The sequence below is a fragment of the Myotis davidii genome, unplaced genomic scaffold (genome assembly GCF_000327345.1).
Source record: "Myotis davidii unplaced genomic scaffold, ASM32734v1 scaffold332, whole genome shotgun sequence".
NCBI lineage: Eukaryota > Metazoa > Chordata > Mammalia > Chiroptera > Vespertilionidae > Myotis > Myotis davidii.
The window spans coordinates 2,242,934-2,258,596 of NW_006285779.1; the positions used below are offsets into that span (position 1 = coordinate 2,242,934).

General features: G+C 37.2%; 1 protein-coding gene across 8 annotated transcripts in view; it reads left to right on the forward strand.

Annotated features, from left to right (window-relative positions):
- NT5C2 (5'-nucleotidase, cytosolic II) overlaps positions 1 to 15,663 on the forward strand; it is an 83,611-nt gene that overhangs the window by 45,946 nt on the left and 22,002 nt on the right. For all 8 annotated transcript variants that reach the window (XM_015559295.1, XM_006756462.2, XM_015559297.1 and 5 more), the window contains one exon: positions 2,532 to 2,605. In XM_015559295.1, the coding sequence (XP_015414781.1) occupies positions 2,532 to 2,605 (74 nt within the window). The remainder of the gene's footprint in view (positions 1 to 2,531; positions 2,606 to 15,663) is intronic.

Sequence of the window (15,663 nt, forward strand, 5' to 3'; positions counted from 1 at the left end):
TTATGTAACATCTCTCTCAGGAACTAATTTTACAGAGCTAATCGAGTGTGCACATGTAAGATGAGTAATTAATGATTTTTATATTTTTCAAAAAAGCTGAATTTTAAGGGCCAATTGACTAAGTTATCAATTAAAGTATTTTAAGCTAATGTTTATTTTTATTCATTTAAAATGGATACATTCTGAGATGAGAGGAAGTGTTTTCTATTAAAATTTAAAACACTATATATGTTGGTGAAGAGTTTTAAAAAAATCAATACCTAGATCAGTGGTTTCCAAACTTTTTTGAGTGTTTCATCACTTAAAATATATAATATTCATTCTTGTATGTACTTACTTACAAATTATATATTATCCTTATTTATATATAATAGAAAACATATACAAACTATATACTTTAAAATAATGAAATAAATATAAGTAGAAGATCTAATACCTTCTTTTTTTCCCCAGTAGAGTCTTCTGCATTCCCTGGTGCAGTTAGTCTTCTTTGGAGACTATTGACCTAGATCATTAACGGGCGAGGGTAGCCCAGGCATAGTTATTTTTAACAAGTTTTCTATGTGATTTAAAGCATTCTTTCTTCTCACAGTTACTTATGAAATAAAGGCAAAGAAGAGGTTTAGCAATAGACCATAAATCATTCAGAAATTTTGGCCACAGAGCTGGGGTTCAGATGGAAAGGCAATACTTATTTTCAGAAATGATTAAAACTTACCCCAAAACACCATCATGGTAATGATCTACCATACTATTATATTTTTAGTTTCCCCTTCATAGTGATCTTTTTGAAATTTGAATTCGATTATTTCATTTCTTCAAAATCTGATAATTTATTCTTGCTTGCAGGATAAAGTCCATGCTCCCATAGCAAGCAAAATCTTCATGATTTTGACCTCTGTTAACCTTTTTTGCATCATAGCTTTTATTGCTCCTTCCCTCCACCCCTGTTCCTCTAGAAAACCTAGTTTTGCTAAAAACAAACAGAAAAGCACAACCAAAGAAAACTCAGCTTCAGCCTTAATAAATGTTTTATCATTCATTATAAACCTTGTCCTTGCTTGATTATTCTGCCTGGGTTGCCTTTCTTGCTTTGTTCTGGAAAGCTTCTATTCATTGTTTAAGATTCAGCTCACACATCTCTTCTGATCTCTAAACAATTGGTGCTCTGTCCTTCATGATATTTTATAGCATTTATTGACTTGCTATAATTATTTGCTTTGTAAGTCCTACTCCTGCTAGGCTGAATTTCTCAAGGGTTGAGATTCTAAGTTAAAACAGAAGTTCTTTGAGGGCAGGTACTCACTCTTTTGTTCACTGCCACATCATAGTTTCCAGCATATAATAGGCACTCAAGTATTTGTTGAATGAATCTATATTTATGTCTTTAGTATCTGGCATCTGGCAGGCTGAAATGAACCTTTGTCTATTAAGTAAATTACAAATAAATGAATTATAAAGCTCAGAAATAAACTTATTTTATGGGGTTATAATTTGAAAAAAGCTAATTTACTCAAAAATTTTTTTTAAATATATATTTTTTTATTGATTTTTTACAGAGAGGAAGGAAGAGGGATAGTGAGTCAGAAACATCGATGAGAGAGAAACAACGATCGGCTGCCTCCTGCACATCCCCCACTGGAGATGTGCCCGCAACCAAGGTACATGCCCTTGACTGGAATCGAACCTGGGACCCGTCAGTCTGCAGGCCGGCGCTCTATCCACTGAGCCAAACCAGTCAGGGCTAATTTACTTAAATTTTGACTACATGGCATTGTTAATATCAAAACACAGTAAGAAAGTCCACATATTTTCTTGTAACCTCTCATTTCACTTAAGGTATAAAAAGGACTTGAATAATTTTATTATGACTTACTAGTGACCCAGTGCACGAATTCGTGCACATTGAAAGGAAATTAATTAGAAGGTGGCCAGCAGGGCGGGACTGGGTGATATGGGCCAGACACGCCCTGGAGCCAACCTCCCACGGTCCCTTCCTGGCTTCTGTGGAGTGAGTGGGGTCCCCCTGGCAGGTGGGGTCCCTTGGCCTGGCCTGCAAGGATCAGGCCAAATCCAGCTCTCGGACATCCCCCGAGGGGTCCCGGAGTATGAGAGAGCACTCTGCAAAGTTGCTTTCATACAAAGTGTGGAACTCAAATGCAAGTGTGTAGTAAACCAGATTCGGGCCGACAGTGCCCCAGCAACAATATAACCCACGGCTGAAGGTGGAATCGCACGGCCTCACAAGGAATCAGGCTCCCTCCTCTCTGGTTTCGGGGTGTGTCCGCTGAGAACCGCCACTGCCAGGTCATTGCAGCTAGACGGCTACTATGTTGAGCGTCTGCCCCCTGATGGTCAGTGATAGCAACTGGTCGGATGGTTGGACAATTAGCAAATTAGCCTTTTATATAGAGAGATACTGGTACTTAAATGAGAAAATGTAGAAAGATAGCCAAATAATTTTGTTAAACTTAATTTTTTGTTGTTGTTTCAGTATTAATTGAGATATTGTTGTGTAATCCTTTTTTCAGGGTGTTTGTGAACCGAAGTTTAGCCATGGAGAAAATAAAGTGTTTTGGTTTTGATATGGATTATACACTTGCTGGTGAGTAGCACTTTTTGATTGTTTAAGATTGCTTTGGATTATCCACAGTAGGCAACTGAATAAACACTTATTGATTTAATCATATATTTAGCTGCTTCTGTTGAGATTTGTGAGTATTGGAATTATCAGATATCTTTGACATTTAATTTGGTACAGATAGGTAGACCACGTGCTAAGTTATTTTCGAGACCCTGGTAAGAAATGATATGGTGAAATAATACATTTTGTGTATATTTGGGCACTTTTGGCTTTTATTTTATTAAGCTGTTTATATCTCTCGCTCTACCACAAGGTAAATTTTTATCAGTTAAAAATTTTAATGTTATCTTTTAAAACAAATGGAAAATGTGTTAATTTTTCATTAAAATGACTGCATACATATTATGTAAAGACTTAACAACTAGAGCTATTAGCTTTGTTCAATATCAAATAGACCTTAAACATTAGCACTGAGATATATTTGAAGTAATCAGTTCCTTAGTCAATAGCTGTAACATCTTTTCAGAACTTGCAAAGTTTTCATTAAAATATTTGCAGTCTGATACAAATATTAATGAAAATATGTAATTTAAGAAGTACTAGGGATGAGGGACTAAGTTGAGCAAGTGTGTACAGCTATAACACTCAGAAAAGAATGTTTAGAAATTTTCTCTAAAATATATTGTTATTGAATACACAAAGCCTTTTAAATTGTATAAATTTACTTATCTTCAGGAAAATTTTTTATATAACAGTATTAGAAAACCGACTGGTTTCAAATTTTAAAAATTTCAATTTGATGTTCAATTTAGACTATAAATAAATATAATATTAATGTACAAAAATGAATAGATGCAATTTATAGGTACTTGCCACATAGATGTGGCCATGATATTTACCAAACAAGTTATGTATTAAAAACATACACTGAATTATATGAATTTCTTTTATCCATACCTGTTACTTATGTGGTTTCCTGTTACCTTAAAGTTGTTTTTGCAACATTTTGATTTTCCTAATTGGACACAGGCACTTTTGGGAGCACTTGTCAGAAAGCAGGTGGAAGCACTGTACTTTTTCAGTGTAGATTTTGCTGTCCAAATCAGGAGACAATCCTACAATCTCTCTTCTTCCTAAAATTAGCTCTTCAGGGGAAGGGATGGCAAGGTAGCTGAAAGATATTATCTAGGCAGAAATAGAAGTTACTGGGGTCAAAAAATGACAAACTTTCCTCCTCTTTGTTATTAAGACATTCTTTTTTATTTTTTTTAAAATGTATTTCTTTATTGATTTCAGAGAGGAAGGGAGGAGAGAGAGATAGATACATCAATGATGAGAGAGAATCATTGATCAGCTGCCTCCTGCACACCCCTTAGTGGGGATTGAGCTCACAACCAAGGTACATGCTCTGGGACCCGTACCCTTGGTCAGAATTGAACCTGGGACCCTTTAGCCTGCAGGCCAACGCTCTATCTACTGAGCCAAACTGGCTAGGGCTATTAAGATATTCTTATTGAAATAGTTCAGTAAGTATTTATTGAAAACCTGTACTGTGCCCGACATGTTTTGTTACTAAGCATTGAGATACTATATATCACAAAATTATGAAAAATTCTCTTATTTAGTGAAAAAGTCACTGAATCGTAGTCTTTACACTTTAAAAATACTTTGATTTCTTCTTTTTATTTGCTTTTTGTTGTTTTTTGTACCCCTGACTGAGGTACACTGGCCAGGCTGGCAAACAATATTTTGAGTGATACAGAGTTACCATTTACAGCAAGCATGTCAAACTCAAGGCTAACATGGGCCTAATAAGGTTTATGTTTATGTGGGCTGTAAAAAAAACAAAAGCTTCAGTTTTCATAGAAACAGGTTTATTTCGATAGAGACATGCTGAATACAAGGGGCTGACATAAATGAGTAATCGTTAACATAAAATAATAGAACATTTTAATAAAATTTAATATTTTTTCTTGAACATTAACTTGTCACTGAATAACTGGACAAATTAATAAGCATAACACAAATAAATCTATTTTTGTTGTTCTCTGAAAGTGAAATATTTTCCATTGTGCACACCAAGCAAGTCAGTACAAGACTAATGACATTGCAGTCAGTTGCTAAAATATTCACTGCTAGTATTAGTGGAGAGAAATGGTGTGCCTGCGAGGAAGGCACATAAGGGAAATGAATGCAGCACGATTATAGTAATCAGTCATTAGCGAACATTGTCGTTTGTTATTAATAACTAGAGGCCCGATGCACGAAATTTGTGCAAGAGTAGGCCTTCACAGCCCTGGCTGCCTTGGCCCTTGCAGCCAGCCCTGGCAGCTTCGTCCGGAAGGTCATCTGGACAGTCATTCTGCTGTTTGGCCTTCCGGTCTAATTAGCATAGTATGTTTTTATTATTACAGATTATGTATAACAGGATATTGTAAAAACTAAGTTACAAAATTTTTATTAAAACGTTTCTTACATACTGTTATATTGGCTGGCCCACGAGTTTGACATGCTTGATTTATAGCATAGATGGATTACTAGTTTTCAGAGTTATGATATAGTGACATTGATAGTGAGCCTAGTGTTGATGCATCTGAAGTGTGTGGATAGACATCTCAAATGGCAGGCATGATTTGAATGGTGCATTTATTGAGAGAGGGTGCTTATTGGCTTAGGGCTTATTTTATACTGTAAACTGCCCAATTTTGTTCTGAGAAAACATCTACATGGGGCTTTTCAAAGATTTCTTTCATTGTTTTCAATGTGTGAAATTATATGACTCTTAGGGAAAGTGTGGGAGGTGGGACCTAATTTGGATATTAGCCATTGGATATAAGCTATTTTCATAAGGAAACAGCTCTGTTTTTGATATTTTAGATAATGGCCACAGAAGACTTTCTTTGGGAGGGTGATGGTACGATTTGATTTGGTTTTGATTACTCACTTATTTTGAGAATATTGTTCTCCATGTCATGGGGTTGATAGAATTGACGGTGAGTAATCATTTAAAGCTTTGATTTGTCACTAATAAATAAGAGGGTGAGGCAAGAATACATACTTGTACTTAAAGGGTTTTAAACTGTATATGTAATAATTCTCAACTTGTAATTTTCTGAAAGTAAACTGTATAAACCTTTGGTAGAATGAAGTTGGGGAGGTTTTATTTTGTTTTGTTTTAGTTTGTTAAAAAAAATTGATTGGGCTTACTGGGAACTTTTCTTTTTAATTTATGATTTTTAGTTACAGTGTTTAGTAACATAATCTATCCTAATGGGAACCTTATTATTGTCATCTCATCAGAATGCCACTTAATACCTTAAACAGTTTTTCAGAGATGATCTCTTTATCATCAGCTCTCTCTGTAAAGTGAGTTATGCAAATTTTGTTTTTAGTAGTTCATTTGTAAGATTTCTATGTAATTGACATTTTTATATAAAATTAAAAACAGAACAAAAATCTTGTCTATTGACATAAATTAATTTTTCCTGATTGTCTTGAACCTAAATAAATTTTAATCCTGAAATCTGCCTGTAGGAGTAATGTAGTATTGGCATTTAGCTTCTTATCTGTGTAATACTGTAGATTAATGCTTTATTTTTCTAATGAGATCGTGTATACTAATTATGCTTTAGCCAGTTTGTCTACTAAATACAGCTGAGTTTATTTACGAAAGTCAATATTTAGAATCTAGGTAATACTGAGTCTTGTATATTAGCTTTGCCACTGTCCAACGGTGGACTATGTTTTATATAAAAAGTACTTGGCAGGCTTATTTATAATTCTTTTCTTATTCCAAGTTACTTTAGCAACATTCTTTGCACATGATATATGTATATCAGTGTTTACAAAAAAAATTCCAAACCTTAAAGAAGGTTAAAAGAGGTTATTTGAGCCAGGGTTGAGGGCCAGATCTGGAAGCAAAATCTGAAAGAGTTGAGATAATGCTCTAGGGAATAAAAGTTTTGCAGTTCGGCCCTACCCAGTTTGGCTCAGTGGATAGAGCGTGGGCCTGGGAACTGAAGAGGCCCGGGTTTGACTCCGGTCAAGGGCACATGCCCAGCTTGTGGGCTCGATCCCCAGTGGGGGACTTGCAGGAGGCAGCCGATCCATGATTCTCTCTCATCATGGATGTTTCTATCTCTCTCTCCCTCTCCTTGCTCTCTGAAATCAAGAAAAATATATTTTAAAAAAAAGTTTTGCAGTTCGTTTTATTTTATTTATTTTTTTGTTTTGTTTAAAAATGCTTAAGAGACTTTAAAAAGGCCCAAAGGCATCCAGGTTTAATTTAAGATCATCCTGAAGTGGTCTCTGTCAGTTTCTCCTTTTTGTGAGGCACCAAATTCAGTCCTTGTTAATGAGACACCCTGATAATTCTCATTGGATTGTGGCGATTTCCTGTGACTCCCAGTATCTGTCATAAATGTCCAGCAGGTCATGAGCAATGAGAAACGTAATATCAGAAATTATCACAAAACATCTGCAGATTCTGTTTGAATATCCTTTCTGCAAGACTCACCAGCAGAAAGATTACCGCTTGCTTTATTGCGATACTTGCTTTATTTCAGTACTCTGAAACCAAACCTGCAATATCTCTGAGGTTTGCCTGTACTATGTACAGATGTAAAAGTTGGTATGAGAAAAATATTGATTCATAAGAAATATGCTGTTGGAAGATAGCACTGTGGATATCCTGGACCACCAGAAAGATTAACATGTGGGTCCTAGAGCAAATTAAGTTTGAAACAATACTGGAGGCAAAAAATGGCAAAATTGAAGTTGGCCTAATTCAGGCACATCATGAGAAGGCAAGATTCTTTGGAAAAGACAGTAATGCTGGGAAAAATAGAAGGCAGCAGGAAAAGAGGAAGACGAAATATGAGATAGATTGACTCCATAAAAGAAGCCATAGGCATGCATCAACAGCTGAGCAGGGCTGTTGAGTTCAGGGCTTTGTGGACATCACTCATTCATAGGGTTGCCAGGAGTTGGAGCAGACTCATCTGCGTGTAATACACACAGCATTATTAGTTGCAACAGTAAAATTACTAAAATGAATAATTTAAAAAATATCATGGACTATTTTCAACCTAGATAAATTTGTTTTCAAAATAGTCATAATGTAATAACTACTTTTGATTACCTCTTTTCTGCTTACATATTCTCAGACCTTAGATCAGCAGTTCTCAACCTGTGGATCGAGACCCTTTTGACGGTCGAACGACCCTTTCACAGGGGTCACCTAAGACCATCTGCATATCAGATATTTACATTACGATTCATAACAGTAGCAACATTACAGTGATGAAGTAGCAACGAAAATAATTTTATGGTTGGGTCACAACATGAGGAACTGTATTTAAAGGGCCAGAAGGTTGAGAACCACTCACTCACTGCCTTAGACTGACCATAGTTTGGCTCTTAAATAGATTTCGGCTCAAATTGAGTCAGCAGTTAAAAATTGGGAGGTTACAAGTAAAAATCTAGTTATCACACAGTTGACAACATATGGCTCTCATTCATTCAGGGAAGTCAGCTCTAGCTGTGCGTAGCTACTTCTCTGACCCTGAGATAGGTGTTTGGAACATATTATCTAAATCTGAATCTTGGAGAGTTTGTCTGGTAAACTTTATATAGTACCTTGAGATACTGACCATAAAAATGAATTGTCTGGATAAGTCTGAATAAATCATACATAGTTTTAAGAAAACTTCCTAAGCTAGGTTAATTGACCCCTTTTCCTGTCCCTCAGTATCTCCTTAGTCACATTGCTATTGATGTTCTAAAATCCTATCTAATAAAAGACAAAAATGGTAATTGGCGTACAACCGATACCCTTTTCATTGGCTAATCAGCGAGATATGCAAATTAACTGTCAACTAAGATGGCAGTTAACCGCCAAGAAAGATGGCGGCTAATTTGCATATTGCAGCGCCATCGGAGAGCAGGCTGAGGGCATGAGTGCCAGCGGTCGCCCGGGACCGATCACGCGGGCCGGCGGGGCGACTGCGGCGTCCGCCTGCACTCACCTGGGACCCGATCCCAACGGCAGACCCGGACGCTGCGGCGTTCGCTCGCACTCATGCCGCCAACCCGCAAAGGGAGGCCAGACTGTGGCTTAGGCCCACTCCCCAGGGGGAGCAGGTTGTAGGACATCCCCTAGGGCTCCCAGTATGTGATGGGGGCAAGCTGGGCTGAGGGACCCCTCCCCCCGCCAGTGCACAAATTTTTGTGCACCAGGCCTCTAGTTTATTATAAATATCTAGTATATCTCTGTGTTGCACTATGAGCTCCTTCAGGCCAATGACCATGAGTAATTTGTTGTTGTTGTTCTCAGAATCTAGTCTCTTAATATCTGCCGAGGATTGGTTCCAGGAATCCCATTGGATACCAAAATCTGAGAATGCTCACATGCCTTATATAAAACTAGAGGCCCGGTTCACAAATTCGTGCACAGGTGGGGTCCAGCTGGCCAGCCCCCATGGGGCCAGATCAGGGGCCGGGCCAGTGGGGAGGAGGGCCATGGGTGGTTGACTGGCCAGTCCTGCCCCCAATTGGGCCGGTTGGCTGGCCGAAGTTGGTGTTATAGCAACTGGTCATTTTGGCGTTCCGGTCGCTGGCTTTTTATATATATAGACTAGAGGCCCAGTGTGTGAAATTCGTGCACTAAGGTGGTGGGTCCCTCAGCCCAGCCTGCGCCCTCTCGCAGTCTGGGAGCCCTCGGGGCATAGCTGGCAGGCGGATGTCCCTCTAGCAGTCCTGGACCCCTTGCTCCTTACCACCCACCCGCCTGCTTGCTGCTCCTTACCACTCAGCTCGCTGCTCCTTAGCACTGCCACAGAGGCAGGAGAGGCTCCTGCCACCGTCTCTGTACTCCAGAGCTATGAGCCCAGCTTCTGGCTGAGTGGTGCTCCCCCTGTGGGAGTGCACTGACTACCAAGGGGAGCTCCTACATTGAGCATCTGCCCCCTGGTGGTCAGTGTGCATCATCGCGACCGGTCATTCTGGTCGTTGCACTGTAACGATTGCTTAGGCTTTTATTATATAGATGGCCTAGAGTTTTATATATTACCTGTATTTGCATAGCAGGGTATACCTACACATCACTTAATGCGTATGGATTCAGTGTAGTGCTCCATGAATGGTAAATTTAAGTTTACTTTTGGAATTTTCTGGAACCACCACCTCCCCCTCATCTCCCCATGAATATTTTCTATTTATGCTCTGTTGAATAATATCTAAAACCCATGGATATGAGGGGCCAAATGTACCTAGTACACAGTAGGCATCCAAACGATTATTACATTTTGCTAAATTTAGTTACAGGTATCAGAGTGTGATGAACTGCTTTTATTTTAGGGGGAAATTACATATTAGCTACATTAATTTTTTATTACAGTAAGCTCCTTTGATTACAGAGCATTTTTTAAAGTTATCTCAATAATTTTCAGTTTTGAAGAAAATACTTTATATACAAGGTCTTAGTAAGTGTATAGGTTCTCGAGAGAAATTTGAGTTAGGTGATTTTATTTTATTTTATTTTAAAATATTCAGTCTCACCCTGGCCGGTTTGGCTCAGTGGATAGAGCATCGGCCTGCGGACTCAAGAGTCCCGGGTTCGATTCCGGTCAAGGGCACGTACCTTGGTTGCGGGCACATCCCCAGTAGGGGTTGTGCAGGAGGCAGCTGATCAATGTTTCTCTCTGATTGATGTTTCTAACTCTCTATTCCTTACCCTTCCTCTCTGTGAAAAATCAATAAAATATTTTTTAAAAAAATAAATAAAATAAAATATTCAGTCTCCTAATGCTCAGTAGTTTTTAAACAAATCTTTTAATTACCATTTATTTTTGCTTTGTAATGAATTGTAATTGGCAGTCAGTCTTTCAAACTCCACTTGTTATTTACATATCTAGGCATTTGGGAGTTATTTTTATTTTATACTAGAGGCCTAGTACATGAAATTCGTGCACTGGTAGGGTCCCTAGTGGCTGGCAGCGGCCAGCTGGGTATTCCCTCCTTTCCCCCCCGGCTGGCCCTGCCCCCTGGTCATACTCCCGAAAGAAATCCCAGTGGAGGGGGCAATTTGCATACTATGCTTTTATTATATAGGATTACTAAAAGTATTGTATAGTATCTAGTTGTTATATTTTAAGTAAATAAAAATTGAGATAGTTGTTAGAAATTTTCAACATCTTTTTTTAGATCATTGATCTCAGGTTAGTTATAAAAATTTTTATTATGTCTATTCTTGTGCTAGGATCTTTAAATAATTTCGGAGAGTAGGAAAAGCCCAGTATCTGTTTATATTGAGAATTGAAAAGATTTTATTTATAAGTTTCCTTAAAATATTCTAGTCTTAGAGAACCAACATTACATAGCCTAAATAACTAGAGAACATTGATGTTGATCACATTTACAGCATAAAAGCAAATAACTATTCTTGTGTGGTTGGGTTGGATTTTGTTTTTTATAGTAATTGGTGGTGGTGGTTTCTCCTAGTTGTAATATTTTTAGGACTTTTAGACATTATATTTAGTCACTTATTTCTGTTTAATACCATTTCTCATAAAAATTCAGAAGTTGGAGAGGTCTGATGGTATGTTTAGCCTGAATTATCTCTAGGGCAAATGATTCTCCATATGGTTAAAGTAATACATATCTTAAAAATGTCAGTATCTGTAAGGGTACTTCATGTAACTTTGAGTCAGTTATTTTGCTAGACTGGGTAGTTTCTTTAACATTATGAAAGTGGAATAATATGACTGCACTTACAAGGGGAAATATCCACTGACAGAATAAAAATTTTAAAATTTCCCTTTTTCTACATTTAGACATCGGGTTAGGTTTTTAGCAACTTGAAGTTGGTTCTTGTCTATATTATGATGGCAAATTTAGGTGTTGGAAGGATAGAAGAGTGGATAGTTAGGTATAGGTAGACTTAATTTAAATAGGTACTCAAAAACAACATGAGACTGCTCTGGTTCATTCTTGTAATCTTCATTTAATCTGTTTCAGTTTTAAACACTGCCTACCAGCTGCATTCAGTTTCTACTATATTAACCTGAAATACGCTAGAGAAAATAAACTAAGACAAAAATAAATTAATTTTTTCTTTTTTTTCTTTTAACTTACATTTCAGGATCAGACTTGTTATATTCCAGGCTCAGGGTGCCAGAATAGTAAATAATGCACAATACTTAATGTTTATTTTCAATACCCTTGTTATGGGCAATTAGATAAATTTTAGTGATGATCACAGGCTTCTAAATAGGAGGGGGCAGTAACTCCTATAAATACCAATTTCCAAATGCTATCTCTCCACTCCAGCCCATCACAATAGTTTTAAACCTGTTTTTGTTATTGTTTTGTTTTGTTGCTTTATTTGTTTTTTAACAGGAGAGCCAGTGTAACTCCTTCAAGACTGGAGTGACACACTCTGCATCTGCATCTGCCTCATGTGAGTTCTCATTTTGGCAGCAGCACTCTGCTAGGCTGGAACCTCTGTAGAGGTTTGCCCTCCCGCTGGCGCTCCCCCCTCCGCCCCCCTTAAATCTAGAAACTACTCCCACAGTGTGTCTTGGTGGCAAAGGTAAAAAGTGCATGAGAATTCCAGGCTTCCCTGCAGAAAGTTTCTGGCTCATTCCAAAGGCGCACTGTCTCCTCTTATCTAAGTTTAAGTTCTCTCTTGTATGAATAGCATCTCCTTAAACAGAACTCAGAGCTCTTATCCCTACAATATGCAGTTGATATCTTTTGAAGAACTGTTTTTTTCCTTGGAGATGATGGAGTAAAGAATATCTTTAAATGCTCTCAGTAGCTTTAGCTTTCAAAGCTTCGGTTGTTCTCTTTTAGGCTAGTTACGTAACCCGAGGACACTGTGTGCTGCTGTAGTGGCTGAAGCAGTCCTCTTTTTCGGACTCTAGCCCTTAAAATAACTTTTTCCTTTGTCTTTGGATATTGGGTAAATTAGGATAGGCCTGAGGACTTTGTTGAAGAAGAAATAAGCAGTACATGTGTGAGGTTATGTTTACTCTGAAGCTATTGGCTGTGTTTTGGGAAGTCAGTTGTAAGAATTGAGCTTGAAACCATGCATCATTTACTGGCCAGTTTTTCAAGAGAAATTAAAATTAGAGCCTTTGTAGCTGTAGAGAGGCATAGCACTCTATATTCAGAGGTAATGTATATAGTTCTCCACATATGTCAAGGCTGGCTTGTTTGAAAGAGGAATTTTATTATTTGTTTACTTATTTATGTATGTATTTATTTTTCAAAAAATGGTGGTACTTTGTAGGCTTCAGGAAATAGTCATTTTGCCATCAGGTCAGAACAAATTGTGATTATTCCCAAGGGACACTTAGAACAAAACATCCAAACTAGTGCTTTGTGCAGCTGTGGTTCTGCTTCTCAAGCCCTGGTTGTGCTTTACAGTTCCCTGACAGATGATTTAATGACCTGGGAGTTCGTGTTGCTGAAATGATTATCCGGGAAGCTTATGAGAAAATGTCAATAGCTCATAGTTCTTACTGATTAATATAGAGCTTAGTGAAATAGATAGTGTTGTCTAAGTGGAGTTTGGCCTCTCCCTGCTAAATCCATTCCCATCTGTGACTAGAGCAATTTATTTTGGACTAGATAAAAGAAATTGGAGGGATAGTGGGTTTCAACACCCAAGCTTAAGTTTTGATGAGCTATGTAATCTAGAAATTCATTTTTAACAGTGGTAGTGTAGTACACCCCACCACAAAGAGCTTTGGATGAGACTTAGGGGTAACCTAAATTCTTGCTTCAGCTAATGTTTGTACTTCCTATTATATAACTTCAGGTCAGCAAATGGGGAAAATACATGGTATTTTTGGGAAGTACTCTAAACTCATTGAGAGAAAGGAAATTCAAAGTTTATGTCTATAGGTGGAATTTTTAGAAGGTCATCTCAATTGAACACTTGAGAGGAGTTCTGCCCTGGAATAAATACAATGTGGCAAGTGTAGAGGGTTTTATTTTTTCTGCTATTCTAGGGTTTGTTCTGGCAAAATAGGGATCTGAGATTTTATTTCCCCATCTTATATTTTTTCCCCTACTAAAAATTCTGAACAAATTATTTTGGATTTCAGTCCAAAGTGTCTCATAGACATAGTTTTAATCACTATTACTCCATTATTCTATAAATTACCTGATTTTCTAACTAGGGAAAATTGCTCATTTAGGGAATTGAGGTTTGTTTGCTTGTTTTTTGTCTCCCATTCTTAAGGCAGATCGAGCAAGTTATCCTTCTGAAAAATTTTTAATTGAAAACATTTGTTATAGGCCAAATCATAAGAGTCAATGGGTTACGCAAATTGGTTTACTGTACTGGAATTTTGTTTCATTAACTATTGCTTATAATAAGTGGGGCTTTGTAGATTGGGAAGTAATTTTTGTTCTATGGAAATTTTAAAATGTTATTTTCTATCAATTGTGGTGGAATCACTTGGTGGGTATGAGATATTATTTTATATTCTCAGACTAACTCAAATTGACATCAGTGGATACCATGCTTTCCTGCTTTTATGATAATACACCTGACCTGTTAATGTGTATGAATATTTAACACTTCCTTTATCACAGTATATATCATCTAGATTTAAGAATTTCACACTTGAGACTTCAAAAAAAATTTTTGTGTGGGGTGAGGATGGGGTTAGAATTGAGGGGAGGAAAAAAATATAGCCAGTTTTGAAAATGTTAGCTGGGGTTAGCATTAGCATTAACATTAATACACCCCAAGACAACAAAAGAAATGACAACTTTTGGGGGCATTGTTCTGATGAGATGAGACTCAGTGCATCTCCTAAAGGACCTTAATAATTCTAGGCTTTGAAATGACACATGTTTAAAGGACTTTGAATGCTCATCTTGCTTTTTTAAAATTTCAATTTAATTTTAAAAACAGATCAAATACATTAATAATGTTACAAGTTTATTTTTTTTAGTACAAAAGAAGATACATAAAGTCTTCCTCCTTCCTTCCCCTGTCTCTTAGCCATTCATCTCCCTTCTGTGGAGCATCCAGTATTATGATTTTCTTTTACGTATTTTCAGAAGTAGTCTAAAGCAGTGGTTGCCAACCAGTGGTCCGCAGACCTCTGGTGGTCTGTGAGGTACAAAGGTTGGCGACAGCTGGTCTAAAGGATTGCTTTTGGAAAGGGAAAGTTGAATTGTATTCATTAAAATACTAGCATTAACTTGGATAAGCAGACTAATTGCAATGAAAAAATCAGAGTTGGAGCCATAGGCCATTATGTTAATCATAGATAGGAGAATTATAATAATGTAATGATAATAGTATTATGATACTATTATGAGAATGTAGGAATAGAATGGATTTGTTTTTGGCCTCATTTGGCATTTAGCAAGAAAACAGGTCTTTTTTTTTTAATATGGCTTACCCACTCCTAGAGACTGACAGAAGGATGCTTGCCTAGATACTAAATATTTCATTTGGAAGAAGCCTAATTAAAGGAGCAACATTTTGTTTATGCTGAACTGCAGTGATGATTCTAAAAAGTATTTTTTATTATAGAAAATTTCAGCTCTATACGATATAAGAGGAAAAACCCCGTATTCCAAAATCCATTTTATTTCACCTGTAAAAAGCAGTGTGCTTCTTTGACAGATAAGAAGACATATATATTTTTTATACATATACTTGCACATCCCAATTCTTCCATAGTCACATCTAATAAAATGAATCACAGTTGTTGTTTTTTTGGTTAATCCTCACCGGAGAATATTTTTTTCCATTACTTGTCAGAGAGAGTGGAAGGGAGGCGGGTAGAGAGAAAGAGAGAAAAAGGGAGAGATAGGGAGAGAGAGATATCAACTGGTTGCCTTTCACACGTGCCCTGACTGGGGATAGGGAGTAAACCCCAACCCAGGTATGTGCCCTTGACCTAAATTGAGCCCAAGACCCTTGGGTTATAAGGGCCAACTCTCTAACCACAGAATAACACAGCCAGGGTGAAATAAATCATAATTCTTTAATGTCGTGTAACTCCCAAGTTCATATCCTGATTTTTCTAATTATCTCAGACATGTCTTTT